The sequence below is a fragment of the Onychomys torridus genome, chromosome 7 (assembly GCF_903995425.1).
Source record: "Onychomys torridus chromosome 7, mOncTor1.1, whole genome shotgun sequence".
Classification (NCBI taxonomy): domain Eukaryota; kingdom Metazoa; phylum Chordata; class Mammalia; order Rodentia; family Cricetidae; genus Onychomys; species Onychomys torridus.
The window spans coordinates 73,814,115-73,834,163 of record NC_050449.1 but is presented as its reverse complement, the minus strand read 5'-3'; the positions used below and the strand labels follow the sequence as shown (position 1 = coordinate 73,834,163).

Below are 20,049 nucleotides of genomic sequence, written 5' to 3'. Positions count from 1 at the left end.
CTGTTTTTTAAAACATGATATTTTAAAAACAATATGTTTTATCTGTCAAAGACCTTCATAACAAAATTAAATTTATTAGGTAAAGACTTAAATGGAAACTATTCTCGAAGGCTTGGAGGGAATGGGATTTGCAGGTGAAAGTCAGCAGTATTCAGACTACTTTGGAGACCTCATGGGCTTCACTGGGGCTTTGGTCCTCACCATAGCCTCTCTGATGGCCACTTCATCACTGCAGAAAAAATGAGGACAGCCGAAAGAACTAGTTTTGAAAGCGGGTCTATCCGGTAGTGTGGGTTGCATCTGTAGGTAGTAATTTACCCTCAGAGTCCTGCTGGAGTTTGTGCCCAGTGACTTGAGGACATTGGCTGAGGTTTGGCTGTTGAGCTATACACAGTCCAATGGAGAAGACTAATACCTCAATCCTACTACAACTTAACCCCATCTGAACACTCCAGGTACTTCAGCTGAAAAACTATCAGTAATCAAAATATCCAGCCAATGACCTAATCCCAGATGCATCTGTCCCACTAAAGAAACATATGAAACATGAAAATTAAAATTAAAAAATCAAATAAAGGCACTATGGTTTCTCTAAATACATGGTGATGTGTTCTAATAAGAGTAAGTTAGATGAAACCCAAACAAAGAATTCAAAAGAGTGGTTATAAGAATGGAGGATTCAATAAAGAGAAGGAAAGACTAAAAACAATTAAATTGAAACTATGAAAATGAAAATTTCAATCAGTCAGATAAAAAACTCATTGGAAATCCTCACCAATAAATTGATCAAATAAGAGGCAGAATATCAAAGCTTGAAGGCATGGTTATGAATTATAACATTCAGACAATGACAGATATTATAATGAAGAGTACAAATAGAACATGCGAGACACCATTAAAAGATGAAATTTATGAATCATGGACATAGAAGAAAGAAAAGTAGTGAGTGTCTGTGTGTGTACGTGTTTATATGCTCTTGCATGCATGCATGCATGTGTAAAAGCACAGGAAATATAAGCAATTAGATTATAGCAGATAATTGTCTAAATATAGGGAAGAGATGACTGTCCAGATACAGGAGGCATTAGAATGACAGAGACACGACCAGAAAAGATCCTCCTTATGTCAACAGTAGAGTTAAAACAATAAGTGTGCAGAACACAGAAAAAAAGAAAGCTGCAAGAGAGGAGCAACAAGCCAAATGAAAAAGCAAACCCAGGAAAGCGACAGAAACTCTGAAAGCAAATGGCATGGAGGGATGTGTTCCAAGCTCTGAAAGACAATAGCTGCCCATCCAGATTACTATATCCAACAAAACTGCTTTTCATCATTGAAGGAAAAATTAAAACATTCCATGACAAACACAAGTTAAAGGAACTAAGGACACTGAGATAGCACTGCAGGACTACTATACACTGAGCTAAATAGATCTGTGAAGCCACAGGAAAAAAGTAACCACACTTTAATAAGCAAAGGAGGATTAGGAAGGTTCCAAGTGTTACACACACAGCAAAATGGCAAGAATTAATACCCATCTTTCAATAATATCTGTGTTAATAGTTTCAATTCTGCAATCAAAAGACACATACTAACAGACTGGATTTAGAAGCAAGGTCTCTTTGCTTGTTGTCTGTAACAAACACAAAGACAAACACAGACATAGGGTGGGAGCATGGAAAAATGTATTCTAAGCAAATGGAATTAGAGAGCAAACAGGTGTAAACATACAAATATCTAACAAAGTAGACATCAAACCAAAAGCTTTCAGGAGAAATAAGGAAGTTACTTCCCACTCAGTGAGAGCATCTGGCTTCCGAGTCTTTATTGGCAAATCAAACGATTGAGATTTTTGCTAAAAACTATATATACACATATATATACATATATATGTATATATATATGCATGTATGTATTTTTCATTTCATTGCATATATATTATTGTTTGTTAACAAGAATGACAGCTGAACTAACCAAAAGAGAGGTAGAAGACCAAAATTCATAAAAAGGAATGAAGTTAGGCCATTTGCAGTACAATGGATACACCTGGAGATAATGTTATTAGGCAAATTAAGCTAGTTTCAGAAAGACAAACACCATGTTTTCTCATTTTCAGTTCCAACCTACCACAGAGATTAGGATTTGGTGAGAAGCATTACTAGGCACGTTAGGTGTGAAGCAAGGGAGGGCAGTCTTCAGAGGAGGTTAAATGTACTAAAGGATAGGCCTGGAACCTGATAATTGGTCCTAGCTTTTTTAGTCCCAATAATTTCTCTTTTCATAGCAACAACTAGAACATTCAAATAAGAACATTTTTTTCATCTAGTTTAACTGCTAAGCTATTTTCATTGGGGAAAAAAAGGGTATAACCAATTAGTTATAAAATAATAAAGTTTGGGTAATTTGAATTGTTCTCTCAGGGTGGAGTGTTGTGGAATATTATTTTAACTACGTAAAGAAGTGTTACATTTGTTTATGTTGCACTTGTCTAACTATGTAAAATGTGTTACATTCATTTATGTTGTGGAATATTACTTTATGTAAAAATGTGCTGTATTTGTTTATGTTGCCTTTGTTTAATTATGTAGAGATGTGTTGCTGTTTCATCTTGCATTCCTAAGACACCTGATTGGTCTAATAAAAGGCTGACCAACCAATAGCTAGGCATTAGAGGGATAGGCGAGGCTGTCAGGTGGAGAGAATAAGTAGGAGGAGGAATCTAGGCTTGGGTGGAGAGGAGGGAGAAAAAGAGAGATGCCCTGGGCTGGCCAATCAGGCAGCCACCAGACAGACAGACATGGAGGAAGCAGGGAAGTATGCTTTACAGAATAAAAGAAAGGTAAAAAGTCCTGAAACAAAGCATAGATGAAGATAAACAGATTTTAAAAAGTTGTAAGACCCGGTGGGACAAGCCTAAACTAAGGATGAGCATTCATAACTAATAATAAGTCTCTGTGTAATGATTTGGGGGCTGATGAAAGCCCTCTCAGGAGAAAGCCTGCTACCATGGAGAATTTCTCCAGCTCAAATGCTTGCAGCAGGCTGTTCAGCTATAGTTGTCAAGGAAGATACCAGTGATACTGTCCTTCCAGATCCTAACCAACCAAATGACATGGACTATTTGACCCAAAAGTATCACCTTTTCCAATACTCTATCACACTATAAGGTAATTCTCTAAGTAATCATAAATTACTGTGTATTTAAAAAGAAAAGAAATGATAAATGTTTAAGGAAACAGATGTAGACAATTTAGACATTACACAATGGTGGCCCACAACCATCTGTAACTCCAGTCCCAGGGGGTCCATTATCCTCTTGTTACCTCTAAAGACATCAGTCACACAAGGTGCATAGGATATACATACAGGCAAAACACCCATACACTTTAAACAACAAAACAAATAAATGTAAAATATGTGTGTGTGTGTGTGTGTGTGTGTGTGTGTGTGTTTTAAGTCATTTCTCCAGATAACACAATAAGACCCACAATTCCACACTCAATGCAATGACATCACAGAATCTCACAGAGCCAAACAACACTTTAAAATGTTCTTCAGGAGGAATGAAGAGAGAACAATTTTTTTAATTGATATATCCTGTTTCCTAAGGCTCAAAACTAAACCAGCACATTCTATGCTTTTTGCCTAATTAAAATAAAAAGAAAAGCAATATCTGACTAAATATAAACTAATTAATTATAACACTATTTTCTTTGAAATTTCTATAATTACAATTTATAATAGAATAGTAATACACATAGGTTAAAATTATTTACTCCTTGAATAGAACCTAGACTTCCATTACTTGGTATCTTTAAATGTTTCTGATCTTTTTCCAGGGATCTGAAATGGTTTTTGATGGTCATTTTAAAAGGGATGCCTTACAGGGTGGCTTGAGGGGTTAGAGAGATGGCTTAGTGCTTCTCTGACCAAGGAAACAGGTTTGGTTCATAGTATTCACATGTTACCCCACAGCTCTCTATAACTCCAGTTCTAGAGGATTCAAAGCCCTCTTCCAAACTCTGTAAGCAAAAGGCACTCACATGGTGCACATACATATATGTGGGCAAAATATTCATAAAAATAAAATAAATAAATAACTCAAAAAAAAGAAAACTAAAATGGCAATTGATGCATCTTAATGTTCTTTCATCTCTTGGAGTCTATGATCTGAATTTTTAATATTTAAAATTTACTGATTGCTAAAGCACTCTAGACTTTAAAGAATTGGATAATGTCTCAGATAATGTTCAAAAGAACAGATTCAATATACATACTTGTCTTTTCGTCCTTTAAATAGTCACAAAGAGAAACATTAATCAGGTCTCATTAGACAAATCATTTAACTGTACGACATATAGTAGAACTCCAAATTTTAGCCCCAGAAGGAATAACTTAATGGATATTGAAAGTGTGACTTCATAGTTTTTTCAAAGACATATGTATTGGGTCTTTGAAAAATGAATTCAGAATGCATTTATCTGACATGCGGAATTATGGAATCTTGGCCTTGCTTTAATTTAAATTGGAATTATGAAATCTTGACCTTACTCTAATTTAAACTTTTATAGTCTTAGTTTTGTGTCTGAAATATTTCTAATTTCTACAGATGTTGCCAGCATGTCACTGAGGCCCTTCCCACTCCCTCCTGATGACACATACCTCAACGAGATTCTCAATGACACCCTCAAAGATATCCAGAAGTCCACAACAGTAAGAAGTTCTGAGTTGGCAGTTTTTCATGCACATGTCTGGCCTTTTCTTTTTTGTTATTTTTTTGTCCTGTCTATGTGTATATGGTGTGTATACGTATGTGTATGCATGTTTACATGTATATAGGCACATGTGTGCTAGGATTATAGGCAGGCTTTCATTCACCCTTGGCTTTTCCTTGGATTTTGGGGATCATAGCCTCAGTCTTGTACAGCAAGCACTTACCAGCTGAGTCATATCTCCAGCCCTTGGTTTGTTTTCTTCAGTAAAATAGGGAAAAGGGTGAAATACTTTTAGTACTGTGTTTGCATCACTCTGCGATCTCGGTGACTTTATTCAATTCACTATTCTTTTTTATTTATTTTTATTTTATGTGCATTGGTGTTTTGCCTGCATGTATGTCTGTGTGAATGTGTCAGATTTTGGAGTTACAGACAGTTGTTAGCTTCCATGTGGATGCTGGGAATTGAACCAGTGTCCTCTGAAAGAGTAGTCAGTGCTCTTAACCACTGAGCCATCTCTCCAGAACCTCTATTCACTATTCTTACATCATTCTAAGGACCGAGGAAATAAATAGCTTTGAGGATTAGAATAAAACAGGAGGAATTGTGCTGGGCAGTGGTGGTGCACGCCTTTAATCCCAGCACTTGGGAGGCAGAGCCAGGTGGATCTCTATGAGTTTGAGGCCAGCCTGGGCTATCAAATGAGTTCCAGGAAAGACGCAAAGCTACACAGAGAAACCCTGTCTCAAAAAAAAAAAAAAAAAAAAAAAAACCAGGAGTAATTGCAAGAAGCAAGCAGAAACCTTTCTCCCCAGTACATGACAGATACTTCTGTGTAATAGTGCTCCCCAAGCATTAAAATCAATCAATCGGTCACAACCAATTTACTCACTCTCCACTAAAATATAAGCCTTGTTGGCAGCATTACTCTGACGCATGCAGCAACCAAATGTATCAAATCGTCTACACTGAACCAGGGAAAAATAGAAGCAGTGGTCTAAGGCTAAGAGACACACTAGCTACCATGTGGACAGGTGCAGCTGTGAGAACTGTTCAGAATGTCACCGAAGGGAAGCATTGGTCCAGACAGTGCTGAAGCAGAGGAACGTTGCCCTCATTGCTCCTGAGAAATGGAGTTGGCTGTGCAGAGAATGACAAGCCAGAACTCCCCATCCTACTGTTGCTGCAGCCATGCCTCCTCTCCCCCGGAATCTTTGAGGGGGTCTCTTCCCTGCCCCATCCTTTCAATTTCCCTCCAAGGCAAGGCAAGGGCAAAAAAATTCCATCTTCCCAGCTCTGCATGAGAAATCCTGATGAGCACCCTGCTGCCTACTCTATGTGCCCTACAGGCAAGATGGCAGCAGGTACAGCTGAACTATTGCTGCGAACACGGAATAAAAAATAATGTGTTTTTCTGAAAAATTTTGCCTCACCAACAGACAAAGTGCTATTGGAAAAAAAAGGATTTTATAGTTCAAAACATTTAGCATAAAATTTGTAGGATGAGTAGTCTTTCTTCCCTCTTTCTTCACATTGCCTGTGTCCCATTTCCTTCAATATGTGGTATAAGGACCTCGCTCTGTGTAAATATTCCCTCATATTTAATCTAACATCTGCCATACCCATTGATGAGCAGCCTCTACCATTTGTATCTATGGTCCATTCTTTTCCTCAGCAATTACTTTACTGAAGTCCACTGATGTACCAAGACTAGGGATGTACATCAAATATCCCAAGATAAGCAAGAGAAGCTGCTGCACCAAGGAACATATACTCAATTATATATGACAGAACACTCTGAGCGCTGTGATTAAAGGTGGCAGGATGAAAGACTGGGACGAAATGATAAGCCAGGACAGGTTGCAGGAGGTACATTCCTTAGACATGCATACTCACTAAGTTGTATGCATAAATAGCTTCTTGGTTTTGCTTGGGGGAATTTTTGTACAGTAGAGAATTGTGTGGACCAACAAGACTCAGCCGTTAAAGGCTAGGTTCACAACCAAACATATAAGGGTTCGGTTCCCAGCACCCACGGCTGTCCCTCCAGCTACCACCACCACCGCCCAGCTTCTGCTATGGCTTGCTCTGACCCCAAGGCAACTTTATTAATATACAAATAAAATCATGTTTTACAAATAAAGTATCACCACAGATAGAAAGAGGACAACAGGCAAGTACAAGGAGTAGGTGCCAAACAAGAGGCTGAAATGCCAATCGGTGGCACTGGAGTTCAGGGAAGACAAAGACTTCTAGACTCCAGACAGAGGAAATACTATTTCAGACAAAACATAGAATGAATAAAATGCATATGAGAGAGAGAGAGAGAGAGAGAGAGAGAGAGAGAGAGAGAGAGAGAGAGAAGAGAGGAAAGAGAAAGGAGAGAGAGGGGAGGGGAGGAGAGGGGTACTATTGCTGGAGGTAGGAGCATTTTTAGAAGACCCTCCAGGAGGAGAAAAACCGAAGAATGTGGCCTTTTATTAATCTAGCAATCAGAACTGAAGAGTGAAAAATGAACATTTTCAAGCAGATTGGAATAAGACTCTGGGAAACACTAAATGTGCAGAAAAGAAAGAGTCTAGGTTTTAACCACAAGTAATGGGGAGTCCCTAGTAAAAGGTACTAGGTGAAAGGCATTTAAAGTCCATGTTTTCACGTGTGGACTCTAAATAGATCAATCCCTCCGGAGTCCAGAGAATGTGAACACTGAACCAAAGAGCACCGATTCCAGTCAAGCCTGAGAAATCATCTCCAGTCCACAGAGAATGTGGACTGCGATAAGTGAAACCACATTGTATGCTTCAAAGTTACTAGGAGAATAGATTTTAACATTTTCAACATACACACAAAGAGATGTTTTTGAATTTGAGGTACTGAATATGTTGGCGAGCCTGACACAATCAGTCCAGATCATAAACATATATCAAAACACCACATTGTACCCTGTAATTATCATGTGTTACTTTAAAAGTGTGGTACTGGGAGGACAGACATAGGCAAGAAGATCAAGGGGTCAAAGCCAGACTTAACTCCATAACAAGTTTAGGAATAGCTTGGGCAAAAATGAAACTCTGACTCAAAACAAGTAAATAAATAAAATTTGAAGACTGCCTCAAATTCAAGGCCAGCCTGGACTACAGAGTGAGACCCTGTCTCAAATAAGTACATAAATAACCAATCCGATGGAGCTCCAGTAGTGCCTTACTTTGTCTCACACTTAAATTCAGACCAACTCATTAACAGTGTAAGAATAATAAGCAGCACTGGTTACCGGCGCTGGTTACCACACAGAAAGGTCACGGCCACGGCAAAACCTAGTATCAGTATCAGAGCTTTATTAGGAGGAAGAGAGGTTGGGGGGGAACAAGAGAACCAGGCCTCGGGAAGGAGCACATGCAGAGAGAGAGAGAGACAAAGACTGTGGGAGAGAGAACGGAACAGAGAGAGTCGGCTCTTTAAGGCGCAGGTGAGCTTACAGAGTTACACCACACATGTGCAGATTGCATGACCACGCCTTGCATACATAATCATCAGCACACACTGATGACATAAGATGCAAGCCCTCTTGTCTAGCTCCTGAACTGCACATGTGCGGTCATGCCGCTGGAGAGTGGCAGAATCCCAACAAATAGGACTTCTATTCCAAAACCACTTGATTCCAAAACAATTAAGTCCAATTCTTAATGTAATAGCAACATGTATTATTTAATATAGCAGATTGTGTGTAGTTTACATTACTAGAGGCCCTTTTTCTTTTAACCTAGGAAAGCAAAACAGAACCCATTCGTGTGTCTGAAATCTCACCAGAGGAGAAGGTGGAGTTCAGCATCTCTCTGCCCAACCACAGGTTCAAGGTAGAGCTCACCAACTCTGGGTCCCCATATTACCAGGATCTAGAGAGACAGTCTCAACTGCAGGTGAGTGGACCCAGCCTGCACACCCACACCCAAAGTCATGGCACTGTCTGGGAGCCAACAGAATGTTATACATCCTTTGGCTATTAGCTCCAACTTTTTGTGACCAGGCATCCATTGTTAACCACTAAAAAGAAAACTAACATATATTAAGTTCCAAAATATTGGGGCAGTTATCCAGTCCAGCTTTTCCATTGGTCGATGTTATTTATGTTTAAATTATCTTTAATTTTTAGTAAGTTTTTCATGTATTTAGCTAAAAGCCACAAATATTCTGCATATGTAAATTGCCATTATGGTAGTGACTCATAAATATACACTTTTCCAAAAATTCATCAAGGTGTATATTAAATGCTTTCATCTTCTTATATGTCAATTATATATCAGTAAAATTGATTAAAATTTTAGAAGATTAAAATAAAATGATCACCTACACACTAACTAGAGAATCTAATGGACTTAAGTGTAAATTTTCAATTCATAATATTATATCCCTATTAATATCTCCACTTGTGCAATTTGAAAGAAATCAATGTTTACCACTACATCACTAATGCTGTCTTTGCAATTTGATGCAATTTAAATACATGACGTTAAGTAGACATAATTATAGTGTTTATTCATCAACTACCAGAGCAGAAGTTCACACAAGATAACTTTTCTATCTTTGAACATTATCATATCTCTTTGTCTTTGGCTGAATTCACATGTTCTTTTAACTCTCTGCAGGATTAATCCACTTCAGTTGTTGAATCTAGCATATGGATGCTGAGAATGGCATGGGAAAGTGGGGGAAAAGAGACAGAAAGGGTTGTAGACATGACCAGGGCTGCCTCAAAAGTGTGTACCAGGTATAGTGAGTCTATCACAGAGGCACCAAACCCAAGATGATGCCCGGAATTTCCTGTACTAGAATGCCTAGAGTGAGACACGTGGAAGAGCCGGGCCTGAATATTAGTGTTCTCTGAACTGAAATGTTCCCTCCAGGAGGAATGGAGAGGCTCATGAGATTCTGGAAGTAAACATCACACTTCTGGGTATGCCAAAGGAGTAAGATTATCAAAGGCTCTTCCTAGAGCGGTAAACAACTGTGGGGGAGGGGAACCTGACCACTGGGGACCAGGGAGTAGATTCCTAGACCAGTAAAGCTACCTGCAAGTCCTGCAGAGCGCTCTGAGGATGCAGCTCTCCTGAGTCATTACTAGTGCTGGGGTGGACTTTTTAGTGATGCAGCTGCATTTGAGTTTTCTCTGGTCCTGAAAATAGCCCTTCACACATACTGCTGTATGTAACCCCAATAAAATACCACTGGTTCACAACGTTGGACTTTGTTAAAACCATTCCTTTGGTTTGTCATGTGTTCCCTACATGGAGCGAAAAGACGTGTACGTGTTAAGTCATCTAAACCAAGAAGGCAGCATGAGTGAATACTAAAAATGAGGGAAAATTGAAAATAGTTTGCATTTCTGTCAATTAAAGTCAGAAAGAGAGAGTATTATGCCCAGATTGTAGGGACCCCCAAAAGACCACCACAGAGAATGAATCCCATATGTGAAAGCAAAGAGCATTTATTTTCAAGCTTGGAGCTTGGACTCTCTGAGAGCAGAGAGTCCCTAGCCTAGGTAGGTATAGGGAATGTTTGCAATGTCAGACATTTCCCCTTAGATGCAGGCCCCACTTTGGAATGCCAGGTATTTCCCCTTAGACACAGGCTTCCCTGGGTGGGGTCAGCTTATGGCTTTTCCTAGGTCCAGAAGCTAGGTCTGGGCCTCTAAGCCTCTCATGGCAGCTGTGAGGTCAAGCTGTTTTGTGCCCCCTCCCAACAAGAGGTGATAATGAAGGGGTATAAGACAAGTCTGAAAGGACGGCCAGGTTATCATGGTGTCCAGATCTTCTGAAGATGTCCTAAAGGTGTGAGGATGTGTTAGAAAGAGTATATTTTAAATACCAAATGGAACAGGTAACAAACTCTTCACTAGCTCATTCTCCTTGCTAACCCACGTCTAAGCACCGGTGTGTGATTCATGAACACTGCGGAATCCTGGGCTTTCATGTTTATAGAAATGATCCTTTGTAGTTAATTGACTTGCTGCAGATGATGAGAGGGGTTGGACGTAAAGGAGGTTTTATGAATACATCTTTGTAGGTGAAAGGTGAGTAGGAAATTCTCAAACAATGAAAAAAAGATGCCCTTTGCTACCTGGCCATGCTGGGAAAAGTTCAAGTGTATCCAGACTATCCATAAATGTGGTTTCTAAGTATGAAGCCTTATATTCCTTCTTTTTCTTTAAGCTACCTTTATAAAAGTTACTACCACATTAAAAAAAAAAAAACAAAAAACCAGCCACTTCTCTCAAGGAGAAGTTTAGATCTTGCTGAGGCTGAAAGAAATTGGCCACAGACCACAGACTAGTATCTGACTTGTTAACACTATGAGCACATAAAGGAGCATAATAGAGAATATTATAAGACTCTATCTAACCCTAACCAAACCATAAACTTAACCCAAGCCCCAACCTTAACCCTAACCCTAACTCACTGTTCATCATGGAAGGAAGTCAGGACAGGAACTCAAGTCTGGCAGGAAGCTGGAGGCAGGAGCTGATGTAGAAGCCACAGAAGAATGCTGCTTACTGTTTTGTTCCTTATGGCTTGCTCAGCTTGCTTTTCTGTAGAACTCAGGAACAGCAGCCCAGGGATGGTGCCTTCCACAATGAGCTGGGCCCTCCTGCACCCTGTCAATAATGACTTAAGAAAATGCCCTCACAGGTTTGCCTACAGCCCAATCTTGTGGAGACATTTTCTCACTTAAGGCCCCTTCCTCTCTGCCAACTCTAGCTTGTGTCAAATGGATATAAAACCAGACAGTACAGTAAGAATCATTTCCCCTTTAACTAGTGAGGAAACTGAAGCACAAGGAGGCAAATGGACATCCTCAGCAGACACAGTTATCACCTGGCAAAGAGGAGATTCCAACCCAGTGCTAGGTTCAGCAAGAAGTCCCAAAAAAACTACCAGTCACGATGCAATCATCAAGAGCCTTTATTATACCACTGTTGTGCCTGCATCGCTAGACTCCCTAGCAAGACCACCACAGAGCTGATATCCAGTGCAAAACACACAGGGGTTTATTGATAACAAACAAACCTGGGCTTGGTCTGTGTCCAACACTTTCACACAGTGGTTGGAGGAGGATGGCCCTGAGCTCTCAGAATGAGGGGTTTTTTAAGGGAAAAACTGCTAGCAGAGTCGTACAAGCCTTTGTATCATAGGATTGGGTGAGGGTATGTAATTCACTGTTGGGGTCCATAGGAATTTTTCAACAAAAGTTGTTAGTAGGACATTTGGAGCCCACAGATGTTGTTTATCAGGATTGGTTTATGCCAGTGGGCTGCCATGGATGCTGCCTGGCCTAGCATGTATTGACTATGGGGGATGATTCAGTGGACCAGGCTCTGTCCTTGACTCATACACATAGCTCTAAGTTGGTGAGGGGTCCCAGACAGTAAACAATTGGCTGAACCTTGAGCGGTCAGAGTATGTGCAGAAAGGGAGCTACTGCAAGGACTAGGTCTTTTGTTCATGACCCTCCCAGAAACTGCTTGCTCAAGTCTCAGGAAACTAAAATTGAGGCCTGGTCTCTGAGAGAAGACCGAGCAGCCTTTTATGGTGTCTGCTTGGTCCTTTCACCACATGCATGTGGGGTTGCTCACCTATCCAAAATGGCAATTATCTTGAGAGGGATGTGTGGGTTCCTTTTAAGCACAGCTAAAGAGAGTTCATAGGGCAACTAAGTCATTTGATATGATTGGCTTAAGCAAGTGGCAATCATATTAGTACATTCTAATTGGCCAGGGCTAGTTAGGGGCTGATTAGGGCTACAGCTTTACCATTTTGTGGCAGTCCTGGACAAATCTCAGGCTTTGTCCTCATTTGGTTATTACCTGACTGGAGGGAGGGGTTTGGTCCAGGCCTAGTACATTTGAGAACTGAGGCCTAGTTCTTAACTGAGTTATTAGAGGCCTGTCATGATATCTGCCTGGCCCTCTCGCCCAGGTAGTCAAGCTTTGCTCCTTCATCACCACCACAATGCTTCCTAGTTTTCTCAGTGAATGTTTATGGAAAAGGATAACTGTATCATCAAGTTGCCCTCTAGCCCTCCGAAAAGCTTACTAACAAAGAAGTCTGTGCCTTGTCCAACTTTGCTCCAAAGAGGATCACATCAGCACTGCTAACTCTTTCTGCAAAGTCTACCATTACCTAAGGCACAGTCCTCTGTGTCTCTTGCCCCTTCACTGGCTCCTGCACAGGACCACTCCAAGGCCTGTGCTGGAAGGCCAATCCATGCACTCCACCCAGCCTGTATTAGCAGTCATTTGGGCCTAATCAGGAATTAATGGACAGTGATTTAATTTCCACAATAAAGCTAATGAGCAATTGAATGCAGATGTCAAAAGGAATCACTTGATTGTTGTCTCAATGCTTTCTTCCGTGCAGACACTCGGCAGAACTCAGCTGTAGCTGCCTTTTTATAGCCTGTTAACATACATTCTGGCGGAATCAGGGAGACCCCAGTGCACTCGGGATTATTAATAAGGTTAAGTGGGCACTTAATTAGCAGTTTAGTGGCTAGTGCTTTATGATAAGAGGGTCCCCGCTAGATTACTTAGCAGAATTAACAGAGGCTTTTGTCATCATGTCCCTAAACACCATCTACACCCTCCGATGCAAAGCTGATTCTTAATCAAACTCATACAGGGTTCACAAAGAGGGCATGGATAAAAAAAAAAAAAAATCTCCTACATAAAATCCTATGTTGTGGAGCATAAAAGGAGGGGAGGGAAGACAGCTCTCCCCCTCCTGAGCACTGCAAGGGCAGCTTCCATGGAGGCACTTCCTTGTTTCACTAACTGCTTGCACAATAGACTAGGGTCTCTGTAAAGAGACTATTTCAGAATCATTATGTCTTGCTCCAAACACTGCAGCATGCACTTGACCTTCACACCCCAAATTCACTCTGGTCCCAAAGCTGCTCCCACAGGATAGCAGATCGGGCCTGAAGTATGTACAAGGACCCCTCCTGTGGGCTTCCAAATAAGGACCTGCTCTGCAGAACCTGGCCCCTCCTTTCCCCTGATTCTTCTCTGTTCAGCTCATTACAGAGTAGGGAAAGGCACACAAACTTATTTTCCCAGGCCTCCTTCCCCCACATCACAGTGGGGCCCCTCCATCTGCCCTTCCCTGCTGAGTCTTTAAAAAAAAAATGTCTCAACTCTGGGTCTGCCTCTAGAGAATCCATGCCTGGGGGCAGAGTGGGGTGGGGAGGATTGAGATTCTCGGGGAGCTAGTAACCCAGGTGGAAAAGTAGAAAACAAATAATAATAATCAATTATAAAAGTCACTGATTGTCTGCCAGGCATGTGTTACTGTTTTCTCAGTCCTTACTGGTACCCTGTGGCATGGGTACCATTGTCCCATTTTGATCAAAAGACCACAATTCAAACGAAGCAATAAACTCAGGAGTTTGCAACTACAAAGCCATAGCACCAATATTTAAACCCAGCCCCGCACAGTATCCTCTTATCACCCAGACTAAGCTGCTTTCATCACCAGAGTTCCTATAGGTTCAGGAAATGAAAACTATTTTTAATATTGGCACACGAAAATATAATTAGAAGGTAAATCAGTCTGCTGGAAAAAAAAAAAATTCCATGATGCAGCCCAGCCCCAGAGGAGATTGGGGATTATCTCTCTGTGCATCACTGCTGCAGTCCTTGGCGCTGGAGGGGCAGAGGGGAGGTGGTTTTAGATACAGTGACAAAGCAGCGGTGTGTTGATGAGTTTAGACAATGAAGAGATGAACTCAGCTCATCAAGCAGCATTGTTCAATTCCTTCTGTCTGGATGGCACTCCAGTAGAGTCTAAGAGCAAGGGAGCTAAAGCTGAATAAAGAGAATTCCATCCCCAGGCCAACCGGCATGCACCTCTTAGAACTCAGATGGCATCCTTGAGAGATGTGGCCTGGCAGAGAGAAGAAATACTCCAAATTGCACCTGAGTGTGGAACTGTCACTTTTCAGTAGAGAAAGGCTCAGTGGAAGCAGTCAGGGAGCAGAAGATGGGGGTGCTGTATTGAGGACCAAAAGAAAATAATCCACGGGGCTTTGGAGAAATAGAAGTGCATGTTATAAATGGGGAACTGGAAGGTCAACTACAGGCTACTCATAAATGGGATAACAGCAGAAAGAAGTATGTCTTACTTTTCTGTTGCTGTGAAGAGATACCATGACAAAGGCAACTTACGATAGAAAATATTTAATTGGGGACTTCTAACTTGTCTGAAATGGGGAAGTCTAGAAATAATGGAGATTTGGAGAAGAAATTATACTTGTGTGGAGAACTCAAGACTGAGTATAAGGAGATTGCTAAAGCCATGGGAGAAAATCTGATTTCCCTACCAGAGGAATGGCAGATCAGAGAGAGGCAGGGATGGGAGGACAATGCCAGCCGCACTTGTCCCCCTGTTGTCCCACTCAAGCTCCTCTACTAATGGGCTTTGCCTTCCTCTCAGACCTTCTTGTCTTGTAGCCTTCCCCCAGAAAGTTGGGGTAGGGGAAGATCATGAAATAAAGAGCATGAGCTAGGAAGGCGGGCTGGGAACTTAAGACAGGAATCAGATGGAGCAAAGAAAACTGAACAGTGAGAGGGAAAGAAGAGGAAGGAAGCCCGACAAGGACACCAGGAAGGAAGTTTTGGAGAGAACCACCCACTACTCCCTCAGAACCTGGGCACACAGAGATAGGGCTGCGAGCCAGGGGAAGAGCTGGGAAGACTGTCCTAATAGCCAGCCTCACTAATGAGAAAACTTGTGAAATCCATGGAGGTCTAAGAACAAATCTAACAGATCAGCCCTTTTGCATTTAATAATACCTTTAGTGTTATATTTTCCAAATCCTCTAATTCCATTCAGGGAACATCATTAGCTTATCATTAGCTACAGAGACAAAAATTGCGTATTGCTCTATGGAGATGAAAATGCTGTAGTGAAAAAGATTCCCTCCAAATGCCATCTTAAAGTTATATCATGTTTTATGTAAAATAAACATTTCAAGCCTCTCAGGGCTATCCATATATGGCTTTTAAGCTAATAGCAAAGTACTCGATAGATGGTTTCAGAAGTATCTGTGACTAGAGGGAGTTTGACATATTCTGTTTCAGCTTTCCACTTCATCTGCCCCTAACTGTGTTTAGAGGCTTTGTTTGTTTGTTTGTTTGGTAACATCTGAGCCAATAGGACCAACAAATACTTCATACATTTCTTTCTCTCTGCAGTTGCAAAAGATATTTAAGAAACTTCCAGGGTTCCAAGAAATCCATGTGTTAGGATTTGGGTAAGTAAGAGAATTAGACTGTTCTCAACTTTTAAATCACTTCCTCCCCACCCTCCTTTAAAAGTGACATCCTGAGGATTAGAAGGTCCCTTTTCTCTCGGTTGTTTAGCTCAGTCTGGTCCTACAGACTGGATACTTTTGAGATATTGGAGCTCTAATTAGAACAAGAAGCCCTGCCTCTACTGAAGGGAGAGCACAGGATCTGCAATGCAGCTCCCTCCAAAAGCTGAGAACACCATCTTCCCTGCACCTCTCAGCTGTCCTTGGCAATGTCATTAGCAATCCTCTGGAAAATACCTCAGTAAAGACAGATCAAAAACAGTAACAATTAATTGCCTTCGTACTGGGCTGCCTCACATCCTCCCCAAGGCTAAATCTCATCCCTGTTGGCATAAATTATGTTAGCCAAGAGACACAGATGAATTTGATTGTTTTTTTAAAGTGCCTTTTCAGGGTGGAGGGATGGAAGGAATGGAATGCACAGGAGCAAAGGCAAGACTTCACAAAATATATGTTTTAATTTGATCTAGTGTAGGGACTAAAGTAATGCTTGTATGGTTCAAAAAGTAGTGACTTGGAGCTTGAAATGATAAAGGAATGCCATGCTAAAGCAGGGTGGGATCACACGCCAGCAGAGGCAAGTCTGTAACCATCTGTACTCTTACCACTCTAATGAGGGTTCACGGGTTGGAATTTTTGCTTCATTTTCAACTTTTTGCTTATTTCAAACATCTATAGGCAAAATCCTGAAATGGTGCTTTTTACCAGTGTACTGCCCTGTACCCACAGCAGCCCTGGCGGAAGCAGAATGAACTTCCATGCCTAGTGAAGTAGGAGGTGACTCAGGAAGATCAGGCCTTATGAGAGTCTTTCTGGCTCGGTCACTTACCTGGTCTTGGAGCAGGAGGACACCCGTGAAAGCCCAGCTTATGCCTGAAGAGAAGGGCTTAGGAAATGAACTAGCTGCATTTCCCAGGGCTGTCAGGCCTCTCTGATTTGTATCAATCCAGAGGAGAGAAATATCAGAAAGGGGGAGTGATAAAAGATGAAAGTCCTAATATTTACCAAAGCAAACTCATTTTGCTCTGTGTCAAGATGCCCCTCTGCAGTATTCGACTGGAAGTCAGATGGATGAGAGGGTAATCAAAGGTGATAGGCACATATTTTGCATAGAGGGCGAGGTCTTCTGAATAAAGTGCTACAGTTAAAGAACAAATTTTTAATCTACAGCTTCAGGAAATGATGGAAATGCTTCTCCTGGTGAGTGATTAAATGTGTGTTATTGCCTCCCTTCAACAAATGAAAATCTAATTGTAAAAAAAAAAAAATCTGCTTCAGAGGAAAATCACAATGCTAGGCAATGAAATTTTCCAAGGAAACTTTTAAAGAGGCATGCCTGGAAACTGAACCTCTCCCAAGTGTTGGTCTATGTCAGGATTTATCCCTATTTCTGCAAAATATGTTTATAAAATATGTTTAGTTGCATTTTGCCAATAATTTTCCTTTTGTCATAAGGACTTCAGTCCACTGGAAAGATATGCTTGTGAGCAGCACAAACCTTTGGTCATTGATACCAATTCTGGGATATTGTTGGATAAACTTACTATGAAGGAAGTAAATTTAGTTATGGGGCCAGATGTCCACAGATGAGTCACCCCTAGCAGTCACATATATTGCCTTTCCTTTGTGTCATTTATAGAAAAGCTTACTTATAACTTCATGAATAGCTTCATATGAACATCCTCACCCGATTCTCCCAACACAACTGGAAAGTATTTAGGACTCCATTATTACTACAGTTTTCAGGATTAACAGTCAAAGCACCACTTAGAGTATTGCTTCATCCCTAAAAGCAAGTGTGGAAAACTATTAATAATCATGCAAACTAGTGGGAGAGTACATTTCTTTAGCCTGGTGCATAAATGTCCAGGGCATCTTTATCCTTACTAGCCTGGAACAAAAAACCAAACAACTGTCCATCAACAGAGCCATAGACAATTCTAGAATGTGCTCAGTATAGACACGTTTCTGGACAAAGAAGTAACACTTTTGACATATGTGGCTACATGAATGCACCTCAAAATAACTGTGCTGAGTGAAGGACCAGACAAGAGTGCATTATGTTCTATTTATATTAAATTCCAGAAAACAGAAACTCAGCTACAGTGACAGAAAATGTTATCAGGAGTTTCTTGGAGATGGTGAAGCAGGGTGTGAAAGGGAAGGATCACAAAGAGACAGGATAAAGCTTTGACGTCGGTGAATGTGCTCTGCATCTTAGTTGTGGCAATAAATACTTTTTCTTTAAGATTTCCATTTGCTTATGCAAGGCTATGTCAGTTTTTCATTGGCAGGAATAGGTTTTGGCCCAGGCTCTCCTTGGCTTCATGGGTTACAAATTGCAAAGAAGCAAGAAGCAGACCCTGGAGGAATGTCTGGTAGAGAGGCAGTCTCTCCTCACAGAGCAGTGCCACTTAGAAGGACAATAGGTTCCCTGTCCCCAAGGGAACATGGGAACAAGTGTAGACTGATTTTTTTTTCTATCCTGCCAGCCAGCTCCCAAATAACTACATGGAGGTTTTTTATTAATTATGAAAGTTTAGCCAATAGCTTGGGCTTGTTTCTAACTAGTTCTTATAACTTAATTAACCCATTTCTATTAATCTACTTTCTGCCTTGTAGTTGTATTACCTTTATTCTGTACTGTCCATGCTGCTTTCCTGGTTTCTTTCTGGCTGGCTGGTGACTCTACCTTCTTCCCAGCCTTCTCTCTGCCCCCAAAAATCCTGCCTACCTATTTACCATTCAGCTTTTGATTAAACGAATCAGAGTGACACATTCACAGCATACAAAAAGATTATTCCATAACAAACAAGTCTGTAACATACCCACTGTGGCCATGTTGTATCAGGAGAGAAGAGTGAAATGAATTTGTAGTCCAGAAATGCCAGTGACACTAATCCCATCACCTATATGGACTGTCTTCCTGAGCAACTGTCATTTGAAATGCAAAGAGAGAACACTGAATATAGCTTCTAAACTAAATTTTAAAATGTGTCTGTAACTTTGGTAACCAAAGTGTCTTTCTCAGGCACACACCAGTGAATAGGGTGACAAAATGAAACCGAATTCAATTCCTGCCTCCTTTGGGTCCAAGTGACTCTGTCCCACTGCCTTTGCAGGGCCTGTGAAATCTGTTGTTGTAAACATTAAATGAAAATACATATAAAACTCTTGGAGCATAGCACCCACTCAGTAAACAGGTGTTATTTTTCTCACAAGTTTTCATGGTGAATTGAACTAATTCCTCAACTGATTAAAGCAATTCAAAATCGGCAAAACCCTAGCTCCCTGGGTCAGTCTCAGACAAGTTACCTCTGAGAGTAAACAAATCCCTTCATGACATTCAAGAAGTAAGGAATCTGTTTGCAAAATGCTTTTTGAAAACAACCTGACAGTGGTTCCCCAAATGTAAGATATAGAGCATCTATCTGCGGCCCCTTTGAGTAAATCAACAAGTTTAAAGAGAAGACCATAAATACACGGACATCTTTGAACTAAGGCTCAAATCCTGTTCAGAAACTGTATTTACATCCTGAGACTCATGATTCTTAAAGGTATCATCCAAATTCTGGTGGCAGTTTGTGTGTTTCTCCAAAGTGCTAGACAAATGTGAAGGGACAATATACAAGCATTTTTGTGTATAAAATAATCCACTGACTGCTTCCACAAATCTTATCAAAAGTCTTTCTCTCTTGCATGTTTTCATGGTGTGTGGTGAAATGAAGACCAAGGAAAGAAAGAGATGGGTAATTTTGATTATTTTTATGTTTTGAAATATGGTATGCTTCCCTCAACAAATGTACAAACTGTTTTTTGAGGGGTTGGGTGGTGGGTAGCTTTTTTGTTTGTTTGTTTGGTTGGTTGGTTGGTTTTTTATTTGTTTGTTTTTGTTTTGTTTGAGTTTTGGGTTTTTTTCTAGACATGGTTTCTCTGTTTAGCCCTGGCTGTCTCTAAACTTTCTCTGTAGACC

The 20,049-nt window shown here is 40.7% G+C and overlaps 1 protein-coding gene across 1 annotated transcript in view; it reads left to right on the top strand.

Moving 5' to 3' along the window:
• Impg1 (interphotoreceptor matrix proteoglycan 1) overlaps positions 1-20,049 on the top strand; it is a 101,800-nt gene that overhangs the window by 13,409 nt on the left and 68,342 nt on the right. The window contains exons 5-8 of the mRNA XM_036193938.1: positions 4,607-4,710; positions 8,477-8,629; positions 15,958-16,016; positions 19,805-19,825. Coding sequence (XP_036049831.1) covers positions 4,607-4,710; positions 8,477-8,629; positions 15,958-16,016; positions 19,805-19,825 — 337 coding nt within the window. The remainder of the gene's footprint in view (positions 1-4,606; positions 4,711-8,476; positions 8,630-15,957; positions 16,017-19,804; positions 19,826-20,049) is intronic.